We start from the raw sequence: 15,801 nt of genomic DNA on the forward strand, positions 1-15,801 counted from the left end.
TCGACCATGGTTCTCCACGCTACCGCATGGAGTAAGGGACATCAGCATGAGTCCAAAAAGCCCTAATCTACACTAGGGAACAAAGTCAATCCAGACTCGTTGATTCTAGCTGTGCTGATGGTTTGGCTAGAATTGCGTAGCTGGGATCAACTTTGATCCCCAGTGTAAACCAGGCCTAAGATTGTGATTGAACCTGGTCACCCTGTGTGTATCATCCCTCCTGAACTCAAGGAGACTGGGGCTTAGTCAAAACATGGTATTTGCAAGCCCAAGTGAATGTATTGAAAAATGGAATACAGTCAGTCCTGGCTTCCTTTCTCTGCCTCTTCTTTTAGAGCTGCTCAACTCTGTATAGAACTAAAATATTCATTGCTCCAGAGAGATATGGACTCAAGAGCAGGTAGCTACAGCACTTGCTTAGGGCGTGGGAGACTTGGGCTTTAGTAGTTCCCTGCTGTGAATGAGCCCTCTCTGTGTTGCAACCAGTCTCCCCACCACACCTGCTCCAAATGATCAGGTGCTTCTGCCGGCTTACCATCACCCACCTATCTCTGGAATACAGCAGAGATATTCCAGCTTTACAATGCACATGTCCCCTACGACTTTCCTTGGCCCCTCATTCTCTCAGGGAGTGTCTATACACAAAAAGGCATTTTGTCAAGAGTTTCAACAGAACAGAACACTTTCCCCGACAGTGTTATCCCTCTCTACACTGAGGAGTAACGCTTCTCTCGATAGAGTCTGTCGATAAAATTGCAGTGTAGACACTCTGGGGCCCTTTTGTTGACAGGCAGGACTTAGAGTCAGTTGTTCTGTTGAGAGAGGGCTGGGCAGTCTGGCTGCTCTCTGTCAAAAGAGTGGATTGTTCTTTCGATCTGCTTTTATGTGTAGACGTAATCTGTCAACTTTTGTCAGTAGATCTCTTCTGACTGTGACTTCTGTCAACAGATTACTGTAGTGTAGACATGGCCTGTCTGTATACATTTAACTAGCCTTCTATTTATCTGATAATGCAGTGAAGTGAATTTTACTAGTGGAGGAAATCAAGGTAGATCACACTGTAACGTCAGCCATATAAAGAAAAAAGTCATACTCACATAGGGAATTGTGTCCAACGTGTCTGTGTTGACGATTATAGGGGCAGGACTAGCCTGAGAAAAAAAGAAAGGGGAAAAACACTTTAAATATTTGAAATGATTAAATATTGAACCCACACTATTGTGAAATTCAGAGCAAGCCCTCTTACCTCCCACAAAACTCATAAGAAACAATGGTGCATGCCTTGGGTATTGCTGAATTCAGTGGCATTTGAGGTCAGTGGGAACTATTCAGTACCTTGCAGGATCAGGCCTTAAGAGCTTGATCCAACATTCACCAAGTCATTACGAATCTTTCCACTAACTTCAAAGCTCTTTGAATTAGGCACTAAATGCACAAGTAGCACACATTTACGGGTTAGTGCAATAGGAAACAGGAGTTCTTGGGTCACAGGACTGTGTAAACTTGAGTTGGTTTGTTTCAGTTCCCAATGATATACAATCTCCCAGTCTTGCATCTGAGTAAATCAAAGATTGCCTAGCAAAACACTGCATAAACACTCCCAAAGTCATCAGTTTTTACACAAAAAATCTGAAAAAAAATCCCTGCACATCCTCCATGGTTTGATCCAAAAAAGCTCGCTTTAAAATTTGGATCAGATTTGCAAAGATTCAGGAATATTTCAAATAGCCCACAATCAGGCAAGTTTCAAGAAGTTTTAAGTTTCACTCGAAGCACTGAACACGCTTCTACTATTAAGTCACTATTTTTAGCCAAGCATATCATAGCCCAGAAAGCAGCAACCCCCACCATTGCCATCTGCAAGAAAGGGGCCTTGATGTAGTAAATTTGAGTGCTTTCGTGTAATCACATGGTTTCTAGCCTTTCAATTTCATGATGTAGGAGAATAACTTCTATCTAAGGAGAAGTTGTAGGTTATATGCAATCACATTTAACATTTGCTAGAATTATTTCATTTTACACAATTATCCAATCAGATGGAATACACTGAGAACAACACAGATTTGGATACTCTGAAGTTGGTTCAATTTAGCTGATGATGTGTCTTTATCTGTTACAGTATTGTATGGTTTGGCATTGAAAAACAAGTTTTCAATATCAGAAAAGAGTATAACTTTTCCCATCTTCCATACAGTTATCCTCAGTGGCCCGCTGTACTTTTAAGCATCTTAAAGTAATATATACAAGTTTCAGAATCTTGTTTTTATTTAGATTACTATAGTTTCAGATATAGGCCATGTAGGTAAGATTTATAATATGTAACTGCCGCATTTAAAAGTAGAGACCTTCCACATCTACCTGCAATTTCATTTCAGCTTTTGTGAATGTATCAATGGTTTTGTCTATATTATTGATACAAAGAAGATGTTTTTCAAGACAATACTGATGTTAGCCTCTAGATCTCATTTAAATCCTGGTTTTACTTCTGCACAAATTGAATTAAGCAGCAGCCTGTTTCATGATTTCTCCACTTTCACAGATAACTCAAGTCCCTAATTTTAAAAAAAAAATCAATAATTTTAGGCTTACAGGGCTAGCTGTGTTAATTTGTAGCTACACAAATAACAAGCAGTCCTGTAGCATCTTAGAGACTAACAAATTCATTAGGTTGTGAGCTTTCATGGCTAAAACCTACTTATTCAGATGACTGGAGTAGACAAATAGAATCCAGGGTTTATATAGCAGGGGAGCTGTGGGGGAGGTGGGAGGAGGAGGAGGAAAAAAGGGTCACCAGCCTTTAGTAGGACCCATAGATGAAGCAAATTAAGTATGATGTGTCCCATTCCTGTGAATATCAAAAAGGTGGGGGAATTGCCCTTGTAACGCATAAGAAAGTTGAGAGCTCAGTTAAGGCCTAGTTCACATGTCAAATTTACAAACGAATTCCATTTCAGATGTCTCCCTCTGTAATCTTCTGGTAAAATTCTTTTGGAGAAGGTGGCTACTTTTAAATCCATTATTGAATGTCTAGGGAAGTTAAAGTGTTCCCCTATAGGTTTATGTGTATTCCAATACCTAATGTCAGATTTACGTCCAGTCATTCTTTGGCACAGAGACTTTCTGGTTTGTTCAATGTACATGGCAGAGGGGTATGGCTGGCACATGATGGTGTACATTACATTAGTGGCTGTGCAGGTGTATGAGCCCCTAATGGTGTGACTGATGTGGTTAGGTCCTGTGATGGTGTCGCTTGTCCGGCCACATGGACAGAGCTGGCAACAGGGTTTGTTGCAGAGATAGGTTCCTGGGTTAGTGTTTCTGTGGTACAGTATGTGTCTACTTTTCAGCATTTTCTTGAGTTTATGCAGCTGCCTGTAAGGAGAGGACTGGCCTGTTACCCAAGGCCTGTAAGAGTGAGGGATCATGTTGCAGTGTAGGATGCATGTTGTCAGTGACGCACTGGAGGGGTTTAAGCTGGGGGCTACAGGTGATGACATGACGTGTTCTGTTGTTTTCCTTGTTGGGCCTATCACGAAGTAGGTGACTTCTGGGTGCTCATCTGGCTCTGTCAATCTGTTTCTTTACTTCACCAGGTGATACAGATTTTGCAGGTTTTTGTCTCTGTCAGTGGAACTGGAGAAGATATGGTTGTATCCTGTGGCTTGGCTGCACACTAACAATGGTGTGATGTGTCTTGGATGGAAACTGGAAGCATGTAAGTCAGAATAGCATACTTTTCAGAAGCTTCTCAGCAGGAAAACAATGCACATGATGGAAGCATCATAGAGATATTATAAAATAAAACTGGTTAAGGATGTTGACTTTCTTTGCAGAATTCCTCAATTGCATCTGTAACCATGTAACTTGTAATGACAATGGAACATGTCCAAACATAAAACTTGCCTTCAAATGAGAGGCTATGTTGTTTCAAGAACTACGGACAATCTTCTTGGTATTGTAGGAAGGCCTTATTCCTTTTGGTGACAGTCACACTGAGAGAAGCTGAGGTAATCAGAGAACATGTTTGGCTCTGTTTTAGGAACTCAGACTTCTGTTGATAGGTGCTTCAGCTTCACAAATGCTGCTAATAGGAGGAAGAGAATGTCATCTTGCAAAATGCTCATTCCTCCAGTGTTGTCAAACAGACCAGACTTGAGACGGGGAACAAGGAATATTTGGGTCTATTCCCAATTCTGCCACTTGACTTGCTGTATGACCTTGGGCAAATCACTTACTCACTCTGCCTGGGTTTTCTAGGTTATAAGATGGATCTTGTGATTCTTATTTGCCTTTGAAAGATTTTTTGAGATCAATAAATTTCAAGTAGTAAGTAGGTGCTAATAAGAACTATAATACAGTATTTTAATAGTAAGCAGTCCTGGAGTTCTAAAAATCCTCTTGTTCTATTGGCAATCTCTTGCTCAGCAGAATGAGTTAAAGCAGAACAGGGACTCCTTTGGGAAAGATGGAATATTGGGGGTCCAGGGTTCTTGGTAGAGAGAGTGACAGAGGGGCATGTTGAATTGACTCTGGGGATTGCGAAAAATTAAACCCACATCTTTCCAAAAAGGATTTGATTCTCCTCCTCTATTCCTCTTTTCTAAAATTACTCAAGATATTTAAATCCAAAGATGAGAAAAAATATGGGTCTTACACACAAAACTCATACATTTGTTAGCCTCTGAGGTGCAACATGACTACATGTTATTTGAGGAGTTCAAACAGAAATATGACTGATTAGACAACTTCTGAAGTACTGCACTAAAAATTTGATAGTGGAACTGGAAATAGGATAAGGATACTGGTGTGCGTAGGTAGTTTCTCAGTCTCTGAGTAGACAAAAAAAAAAAGCCAACTGCTCACTATTTAAACCAGTAGTTGAAGTTGCATTTAAGGACTTGCGTATTCCAGAGTGAACTGACCTAAACTTTATGGCACTTTGGTGATAATGAATATTCTGGGAAGCTTCATTTTCTGTTTACTTTCCTCTCTCCCTATATACAGTGAGAGCAATATTCCCAATATGTATTTCCCACTGCTGGTGCACAGTCATTTTCTAGTATGTTGCAGAATTTTCAGTGATCCATGCTTAAATTTTACATGGAAGAAACAGGAAAGGAAGATCACATTTTGGCAACTGCATTCGGGACAAGTGAATATACAGTTATGATTAGGTATCAGAACCAGCAAATCACTGAGATGAATTGGACACTTTGTGCCTCTCAGGTTTATTGCTTCAGGCTGTTTGAAGCCTCAAAGACAACACTGCATTAGTTTCAACTCAATTCACTTTCTCAAGGTTTTTCTCAGAACTATAAGAGCTAAAAATACTAACAAACACTGTAAGGCCGCGTCTACACGTGCACGCTACTTCAAAGTAGTGGTGCCAACTTCGAAATAGTGCCCGTCACGGCTACACGTGTTGGGCGCTATTTCGAAGTTGAAATCAACGTTAGGCGGCAAGACATCGAAGTCGCTAACCCCATGAGGGGATGGGAATAGCGCCCTACTTCGAAGTTGAACGTCGAAGTAGGGCACGTGTAGACGATCCGCGTCCCGCAACATCGAAATAGTGGGGTCCGCCATGGTGGCCATCAGCTGAGGGGTTGAGAGATGCTCTCTCTCCAGCCCCTGCGGGGCTCTATGGTCACCGTGGGCAGCAGCCCTTAGCCCAGGGCTTCTGGCTGCTGCTGCTGCAGCTGGAGATCCATGCTGCATGCACAGGGTCTGCAACCAGTTGTCAGCTCTGTGGATCTTGTGTTGTTTAGTGCAACTGTGTCTGGGAGGGGCCCTTTAAGGGAGCGGCTTGCTGTTGAGTCCGCCCTGTGACCCTGTCTGCAGCTGTTCCTGGCACCCTTATTTCGATGTGTGCTACTTTGGCATGTAGACGTTCCCTTGCAGCACCTATTTCAATGTGGTGCTGCCCAACGTTGAAGTTGAACGTCGACGTTGCCAGCCCTGGAGGATGTGTAGACGTTATTCATCGAAATAGACTATTTCGATGTCGCTACATCGAAATAAGCTATTTCGATGTAGCGTGCACGTGTAGACGTAGCCTAAGAGAGAGAGAGAGAATGCAAGCAAGCACATGCACAGAGAATTACTTGTGTGAGAACACACTGCCACACACACAAAATTCTAGTTTACATATACATATAAGCATTCCAGAACCTAAAATTTCAAATTAAAATGTATTTTGAGTTTACCCAGACTGTTTGCAACAGAATTGAGCTACAGAACCTAAGCCGGGGTGGCCAACCTTTGGCTCTCATGGCACATGCACCTCTTTGATCAGTGAAATGTGGATCTTGCTCAGAGCTGCGCACAGGGGCTTCTCACCACTGCTCTGCACATCTGCCCCAGCACTTGGAGGCAGAAGCACTAGGCAGCAGCAGCACCGGTGAGTCCCAGGCATTGGGTTAGAGTGGGGGGAAGGAGGATTGGGTTAGAGCTGGGAGTTCCTGGCTCTGAAGGAGGGGTCGGGGCTTGGGTTAGAGCAGTGGGAAAGGGGACACTGTGAGTGTCCAGCTCTGGGAAGGGGGAGGGCGTTGAGCCACATATTAGATATTATTTTTATTGCTCTGTCTATGAATCTAAAGATAGATTGATAAAAATAATCTATAATACATGGATCTTTGCACTTTATCCACAGATATTTTGGTTCTTAGTCGCTAACTGATTGGCCACCTCTGACCTAAATTGTGAGGCCATAAAAATTACATAATACAAAGTTGCTTAGTCTTATCCACCACTGCATTTAATGAAGCTCATTTTTCATCAAGTTTGAAACTATATTAAAATTACTTCTATATAAAATGAAACTAAAAAGACAGACACAGACATCCCTTGAGGAATTAAAGAACAACTTCCCATCAAACAGGGCTCCATTCTACACCTAGATGGGAAACAGAAAAAATATCACTAGTGATTGCTATCAAGCAGCTATTTAAGTTCCATAGTGGCCACCAACCTCTCTCTGGATGAAGAACTAAACATTCACATTGGAAAGAGGCTGGCCCCATATTTTGCAGACTAACTAAAAGAATATGGGACAACTCAAAGCTTACAAACAAGACTGAAATGCTAAGACCAAGCTTGCACCCTCAGCATTCATTTGTGGGGTGGGGTTGGGGGGAAACATGGAGAACTTACTCTCATCAGGTGAGAAAATTAAACAATTTCTACCTACACTGTTTATGCTGCATGCCCAATACTAAATGACAAGATAATGTCAGGAAGGCAGAGTTTCTTCAAAGGGCAAAGAACAGCAGAAAGACTCAGGCATCACTATAAAGACACATACAAGCAAGATATGAAGGAATTTGGAATTGATCCAGAATGATGGGAAACCTTTAGCAAGTGATTGTAACAAGTGGTGCCATTATCTCCATCACGGCTTCAGAATTCATGAAGGTGATGACTCCGATAATTTTAAGAGCAAAGAACCCAAAGGAAGCAAGCAGTTCCCATCCAAAATATCTATATTTGCAAAAAATGCCAAAGATCATGCAAATCTAGAATTGAACTATTCAAGCCATATGAGATAGTGCAAACCATCTACATGACAGGCTGTACAATCCCTCATAGTCAAATGGATGCCAACACAATGGGAACCAATGCAGACTAGAAGAACAGTACCACAAGAAAGTCTCAAGACCTTTCTTTTACTAAACATAAAGTGTTCCTTACATTGAAGTTATTTTTGTAGTATAGACACAGCCTTACTGTATATTAAAAGTAGACGTAACATAGCCTTACTGTATATTAAAAGCAGATGTAACATACATTTTCACTGTATAAATTACAAAAATAATATCCCCTTTGTTAAAAGTGTTTTTAGCTTTTTCAACAAGTTATAATGGTGGTGTTTGAGTGAATTTAATGTAAATTATTCTTATTAAGAGATGTCAGAAAAATAAAGTTTAAAAACTAATTTTGAATAATTTTGTTTTAACTAGAAATGTACTGTGAATAAAATATTAACAAGACCAATGTGTTAAAACAGTCTAATCCCAATTGTTGCCATATACATCTTTTCCCCTAAAACCTCCAGAATGTACGATTCTATGTTTTTAAGCCGCCATGTAAAGCCATTACAATTTAGACTAAATAATTTATCTCAGAGTTATAGAATGTGTCTATTTGGACTTTATTTCAATTTTTAATTATTTTAAATACATTTTTCCAAAAGCTATTTCCTCTGACTATTTTTAACAAGAACAAATTTGTATCTGAGGAGAAACTGACATCCGCATCTGGTTCAACAAGTTGTCAATAGAAATAGTTTCTCACAAAAACAACCTACTATATATTTAAAGTCTCTCTCTTCTTATGTTACTTGATAAAAGCATCCTTAGCAATGGTCAACACAATAGCAGTGATTTTATATCCAACATCTGAATAAGTGAAGAGCATAAAAATGTCAAAAGAAGAAGTGCTGAGAATAGGACATATCATCAAAGGTCTATAATTCTGCTCAAGATAATCAACAATTCAGAACTGATTTGACCTAAGGTATCAGCCTAGGTACACAGAAGACTGGAGCCATCCAATGCAAGTTAGAGAGCTTCAGTAAAACCCAGAAGTGAAAAATAACACTGTTTTTTGACTATTTGGTCTCATTTGACTCGTGTAAGAGAAATTGATTTAATTGGTCTTACACTAGGATCTCAATTTACAAAAGCATCCTTAGGCCATGATCCCACATAACTGGGGATCTAGTCAGGAAGGTTGCTTAAACACATGCTGAACTTTGAATTGCAGCATGCTCAACTGCTTTTGAAAAACCAATGGTACTTAACCACAAGAATGGTTAAATATAAGCACCTCTGTAGTAACTTGCTTTTGTAACTACCCTCAGGCAGGCTCAAACCTGGGACCTCAGTGGAAGTACTGCTACAGTGTGAACTGATGGCCAGCTAGCTCTCAGCTTATGCTGTTGAGGACACTTATTTTTCCTCTGTGAAGTGGTTTAGGTCCCAATACATGGGACAACTAACCACACAGAGGTGTGAGGGTTATATACTTCCCCTAGCTGAGAAAGCATAACCTAAGCTTCAGGCACCCAACTGCAGTAGCAAACAGACCCCCTGCTTATAACTGCCCACAGGCAGACTCAAACCTAGAGTCTCTGCAGCTTAGTGGAGGAGCCTCTACAGCTTGAGCTAAAGGCCAGCTGGCTCTCAGCTTAGGCTGGAGAGGACACATTCTTTGTCTGTGATGTGGTCCAGTACATACGACAGTTAACCACACACACAAGTGCGTGGGTTACACTTTTATCCAGGAACCTGTGATCTCAGGGTTACAGAGCAAGAAGCCACGTAATAGGGTTTCTTTAGAGAAGTACCACTTCAAAAATCTTGACATCTGATGAAGTTGGAGCTTTCATGCAGTTTATAAAAATTACTGCACGATGGTATAGGCTGGAAAAAAAATCTGGTCTGGCTCTACAAATATTATTGTGGAAAAAAAAACCTACTGGAAGATGTCATCTAAATCTCAACACAGTAATCAAAATTGACAAATCCATTAATATAATCTTAAAGCTGGTGACTTTAGAATTTTATTTCATTGTTTCTATGTTTTTATTAATAGTTCAGGCAATAGAAATGCATTTTACAGAAGAGCACATCGAATTAATATACCATAGGGTGCATCTACACTAGGAACTAACTTTGAAGTTAACTTCAAAGTTAGGAGCTACTTCAAAGTAGCCTGTAGAGAGTCTACATACATTTTCCCTTACTTCAAAGTAAGGAGCCCAACTTCAAAATCCTTACTCCATTCCCAGGAATGTAATAGTTTAACTTCGATGTAGGGTATGTATAGATGTACTTCGAAGTAAGCAACTTAGAAGTTATTTCTGTAGTGTAGACATGGCCATAGTGACACTTAGCTAATACTTGGAGTGAAAGAAGCTAATGAGGCACGGATGCAAATTCCCCGTGCCTCATTAGCATAATGTCACATGATTTGGAGTCCGGAAGATCGTTCTTCCGGACTCCAAAATGCTGTGTAGAAGCACGGCCCTGAGGGGGCTTCCGGAAGGAAGTCCTTCTTCCAGGAGCCCCTTCTTCCCAAAAATTTTTGGGAAGAAGAGGCCTCCGGAAGGAGGACTTCCTGCTGGAAGCACCCTCCGGGGCTGAGCTTCTACACAGAGTTTTGGAATCTGGAAGAATGATCTTCTGGACTCCAAATCACATGACGTTATGCCAGTGAGGTGTGGGGAATTTGCATCCACACCTCATTAGCATCTTTCGCTCCGTGTATTAGCATGCCATTTCCGAAGGAAGTGGCCTGTGTAGAAATAGCCTTAGGGTGCATCTACACTAGGAACTAACTTCGAAGTTAGGCACTACACCAAAGCAGCCAGCAGAGAGTTAACTTCGAAGTAGGGAGCCTAACTTCAAAGTCCTTACTCCATTCCTGGGAATGGACTAGTGCGCTACTTCGAAGTTTAACTTCAAAGTAGGGTGTGTGTAGACACTGCAGTTCAAAGGTCCTTACTTCAAAGTTGTTTTTGTAGTCTAGACACAGCCTTACTGTATATTAAAAGTAGATGTAACATACATTTTCACTGTATAAATTACAAAAATAATATCTCCTTTGTTAAAAGTGTTTTTAGCTTTTTCAACAAGTTATAATGGTGGTGTTTGAGTGAATTTAATGTAAATTATTCTTATTAAGAGATGTCAGAAAAATAAAGTTTAAAAACTAATTTTGAATAATTTTGTTTTAACTAGAAATGTATTGTAAATAAAATATTAACAAGACCAATGTGTTATAACAGTCTAATCCCAATTGTTGCCATATACATCTTTTCCCCTAAAATCTCCAGAATGTACCAACTACTTTCCCTGTACCTTCCTTGGTGAGTACTGGCTGTGTTCATGAACTAATGTTACCCTGAAAAATTAAACTGTGAACATCAACTTCTGACCGCAGCATACATGTTTGCAGTCCTTGTGTCTAAACAGTATATATTGCAGTCCTTGTGTCTAGAGAAACATAATGAGTTTCTGCCTGTCAAACTCTCATGCCCTCAAAAATTATTCTGATTTGGGCTTGTTTTTGCTGAGAAATGTGAGGTTAGGTATTAACTGCAGCCAGAAGAGACCTACAAGCGTTCTGAAGCCACAAATCAGGGCTAAAACCAGTACAGTGTGGAAAGTTAACACCTGGGTATATAGCAAACACAAAGTCTATGACACATTTAAGAGTTCACAGTAAGGTTTAAGTGATACATATGCTTGTGCAGGGTTTCAAGCTGAAAGTCACACAATATTCAGGCCTCAGCCCTCTGATTTCTAGGGTATGTTTACACTGCAATATGGCTCCAAGTTGGTGTAGATAAACTTGCACTAGTTTCAGAACCAGATTCACAGAGGCAAACTAGACACACAACTAGGGCCCACGTAATAATAATAATAATAATAATAACCCCTCCTATCTGAATTTGCATGTAAATTAAAAGAACTTCACTCATTCAGGTGAATGGCACTGTCAGAAGGCAAACAGAGTCACACCACCACTCACTCAAATCTGGCCCAGCTGCTCCTCCAGCTTCCCAGACACTCATTGAGTCGTAACCAGTTTTGCTCAAGCTAACATGCTAACATTAGTAGTGTGGAAGTTGCAGCTCCAATATGTTTGATCTTTTGACCCAAGTCCACACAATCCTCTAGCTATGCCTACACTAGAGAGCTTTTGGCATTTTGTTGACAAAACCCAGGGAGCATCCAGATTCCCAAGGCATTCTGTCAACAGTAAATTGACAGAACACAGAACTTTTGTCAAGAGTCTTATCCCGCTCCCCCAAAGCATAATGCCTCTCGACTGATCTGTCAACAGAAAGACAGTCTGTACGTTCCCAGGGACCTTCTGTCAACAGAAAAGGCTTCCAGGGCTCTATTCAGGTGCTCCGGAGGATATCCTGTCCACAGCAATCATCAATCTATGGTTCCTGCCGTGGGCCCCTCTAAAAGCCACAGGGAGCCCAGGAAATCCTGTGACAGGAAGCTGAGAGCATGGAAGCCGCAGAGGCACAATCTGTGCTCCCCCGTGCCCTCACATCCACTCCTTTGCATCAAGGCATTCCAGATGGCAGACACCCAGGCACCCTGAGACCTCCTGTGGCCCTCGAGGGACCAGGTGGAGGGGTCCCAGCAGCCACCCTGGGGCACCAAGCAGCAGGACCCCCTCCTGGACTTGGCTTGAGGTGCAATGCTCCCGCTTACACTGGGATGGCCACTGCCCTTGTGGAAAGGGGCCACGCCACCCACAGCACAGAGCAGGTCTGGGCAAAGGGTAAAAAACTTCATTACGCTGTGCCTGGTCCGGGAAGCAGCCCCACACTCCAGGGTAAGACCCGCCACAGGAGGGGGAACTCATGACCACCCACGTGCCCCATTGACATGGCACTGGAGCTCCTCCCTCCACCACTGCTGCAGCTGGAGCCCCCAGAGAAGGAAGAGGAGCAGGCCTCCAAGTCCCAAACCCCACTGGAGCTTGAGGCAGACCCAGCCTCAGAGGACAGCGGCAGCCTGGTGATCATGGTGGAGTCAGTCCCCACCAGCCAGGCCACCTCCCAGGCATCGAGGGCACTGTGCCAAGGTTTAAGGGTGCATTTTTCTGAGGCTCCCAGAAAGGATTGCCAGCCATGTGACCCTGTCTGATGGTGATCGAGGTGGCCATTTTGTAAAGACAGCAGCCGGGCTGTCCAGCTGCTCTCATTCGACAGAGTGGATTGACAGAGTGATCCGCTTTGCTGTCTGGCCCCACCTGTTGACACACGTTTTGTTGGGAGATATCTTCCGGCAAAAACCTCTGTCGACAAATCCATGTAATCTAGACATAGCCTCTGAGTCTGATCTCAGGTGGCTAACCTGAGTCTCTGCTGGAGCCATAAATGTCCACAATGTTATTTTTATGTTAGCTCCAGTATGCCTAGAGAGAGGCTCTCTACCTGCACTGGAAGGCATGCTGCCACTTGCTATGTAAATGCATCACAAGGCTTTTAGATAGTGAAAGTCCCATAGAGTGACTTCTCCATTGGTTGTTAGAGGATCCAGAATTGGGCGAGATAGCTCAAACCCCCACCACCTATTGTATTTTTTGCAGGATGCTTATGGACAATGCCTTACAGATTTAGTAATACTTCTGGTATGCTTGTGTATATATATAATATGCATTTTATGTTCACTTGCTGAAAACTACCAGGTTTTTAACAATTAGAGGCACAGTTCGGAGATAATTCCAAATTTGTGCATCCTCATTGCAAGACAGCAAATTATGTCATACAGGAAGAATGCTGTGATGGATAGGAGGGCTACTACCCCTCATAGCCACCTGCTACCAGACAGGCCTCACAAGGAAAACAAGAGAACACCACTGACCATCACATACAGCCCCCATCTAAGGCCTCTCCAGCGCATCATCAGTGGTCTGCAACCCATCCTGGACAATGTTCCTTCACTCTCACAGATAGTTGGGGGCAGGCCTGTCCTCGCTTACAGACAGCCTGCCAACCTTAAATTCTCACCAGCAACTATAGACCACAACACAGTAATTCTAAACCTGGAACCAATCCCTGCAACAAACCTCGCTGCCAACTCTGCTCACATATCTATAACAGTTGTAACATCACAGGACCTAACATCAACCATACCACCAGGGGCTCCTTTACCTGCACATTTACTAATATAATATATGCCATCATGTGACAGCAATGCCCCACTGCAATTTACATTGGCTAAACTGGACAGTCTCTAGGTAAAAGAATAATGGAAGTAAATCAGATATCAGGAACGGTAATGTACAGAAAACTGTGGGAGAGCACTTCAATCTCCCTGGACACTCAGATTTAAAAGTAGCAGTAAAACAGACTAACCACGGCTACCCCTCCGATACTTGACACAGTAAAACAAAGAAATTGCAAAAATCAAATGGAGAGAGAAATCTCTGAACTGCAATTTATTTGCAAATTTGACTCCATTAACCAAGGATTAAGCAGGGACTGGGAGTGGCTCGCCCATTACAAAAGCAGCTTCTCTGTCCTGGGTATTAATATCTTCCCTTTAGACTCTGACAGTGGGCCCACATCCCCCTGTCTGATCTGACTTGCTTTTTCCTCTTTTGATACAAACTACTGATAATGGGCCATTTCCACCTTGCTGAACAGAAGGTTTCAGCTCTGGCCATTCCTTTTTCTGAGACCCCCCTCTTTACATAGCCCTCTGGAAACCCTCCCCCCCACTCATGCATCTGATGAAGTGGGTCTTTGCCCGTGAAAGCTTATGCTCCAAAACATCTGTTAGTCTATAGGGTGCCACAGGACTTCTTGCTGTACCCCTTTTCCAGACATCTCAGTATTCAGTAAACGAAATTGCCTGTAAAGGGCTAAACCCAGAGATAGTTGGTCCTTGAAAATCTCCAGGAAGTGTTGCCAAGCAGCCAGGTGAGTCAATGGCAAGAGAGGAAGATTTTTTTAACTGAACCAGTTATCTGCTGGGTAAGTCCTTTGTGTGGCCAGAGGCGACCTACCAAGGTGAAATGAGCCAGGCAGTAGTACCAACAACTGCCACTGGTCCTGGGGCAGGATGGGAGGGTGGCAAGAGTGGAAAGGGCAGAGCCAAGAGCAGTCAGCTCTGAACACCACCCAGACCATGGCACTGGGGACTGTCCCTCCCCTCCTTGCCTCACAACTATACACAGTTAGAGCAGTGCTGTGGCACCATTTCATAGGGGCCGATAGCTCCGGCCATTGCTACTGCCAAATTAGTGGCAGTGGGCCCCTTTGAAATGCCGGGCCAGGGGGCAACTGCTCTTTTTACTCCCCCTCCCCCACTTCTCCACCAGCAGGCCTGGAGCCAGGAACCAGGTAGGAAATTTAAAATGGGAATTTTTAATCTTTTTATTATTTATTTTGGATTTGGTTTCTGGAAGTTCTCAGACTGGTTGATGGCAAGGTGGCAGGGAGGCCTGGCTCTGTGCTGGCAGAAGGGGATGGTGCATTGTAACTTTTAAATTGAATCCAGGGAAACAATTCCTTGTCTTTTTATCTATATTTTCTAGTTCCTCTGTAGCACCTAACAACCCAAAGTATACTTACCCAGCATGCCTTCTTTGTTTCGTTAATAGAATCACCTTTTTAAGACTATCATATGATGCCTGGTGTCCTCAAGGAAGTTCAGGTCAGCTTTTAAAGAACTGCAGTTTGTTTTCAGACTCTTTCCTGCTTATTCTAATGCAAACTGAAATATGTAACTCGCTGATGCAATGCTTTTTGGTGAAAATCATTCTTACTGAAGTTAAAAAGAAAACTCCAATTGACTTCAGTGGAGCCAGGATTTTACCTCTGGATTCTACTCTTTATGGGTTTTTTTTTCAGTCTACTTTTTATACCCTTGTTAAATGCCTTCTCTGTTACAGTGTGTGTCATATTTTACTCATTCAACAGAAATTATATCAAAGTTATGAACAAAAAAGAAACCTCAGTGACAAATTGCGTACTCATTTATTTATTCAGTATGCACCTGGATCAGATACCAGTGCATTCATCTGCCTTGCAGTGAATGAAGGTAAAAACTTCTGCCTTAAGAAACCTTGCCCCTGCCTCCAGTCATTCTACTCATGTCATCTCTTCAAAATCAAAAGTTGCATCGCCCATGGCATTACTTTTTTCTGGTAATCTTTAAAAGTAATGGTGTACCAGGCATACAAAGCAATAATCCAACATACTACTTTGCTGTATTTTTCAAAGCCTGAAATACCTGGAGATTAAGTGTCACCTTTATTCCTTTA

The 15,801-nt window shown here is 42.2% G+C and overlaps 1 protein-coding gene across 8 annotated transcripts in view; it reads right to left on the reverse strand.

The window, feature by feature from the left end:
- DLG2 (discs large MAGUK scaffold protein 2) overlaps positions 1-15,801 on the reverse strand; it is a 1,656,639-nt gene that overhangs the window by 616,885 nt on the left and 1,023,953 nt on the right. For all 8 annotated transcript variants that reach the window (XM_074983573.1, XM_074983537.1, XM_074983550.1 and 5 more), the window contains one exon: positions 1,098-1,151. In XM_074983573.1, coding sequence (XP_074839674.1) covers positions 1,098-1,151 — 54 coding nt within the window. The remainder of the gene's footprint in view (positions 1-1,097; positions 1,152-15,801) is intronic.

This window comes from Carettochelys insculpta, chromosome 1 (genome assembly GCF_033958435.1).
Source record: "Carettochelys insculpta isolate YL-2023 chromosome 1, ASM3395843v1, whole genome shotgun sequence".
In the NCBI taxonomy this organism is placed as follows: domain Eukaryota; kingdom Metazoa; phylum Chordata; order Testudines; family Carettochelyidae; genus Carettochelys; species Carettochelys insculpta.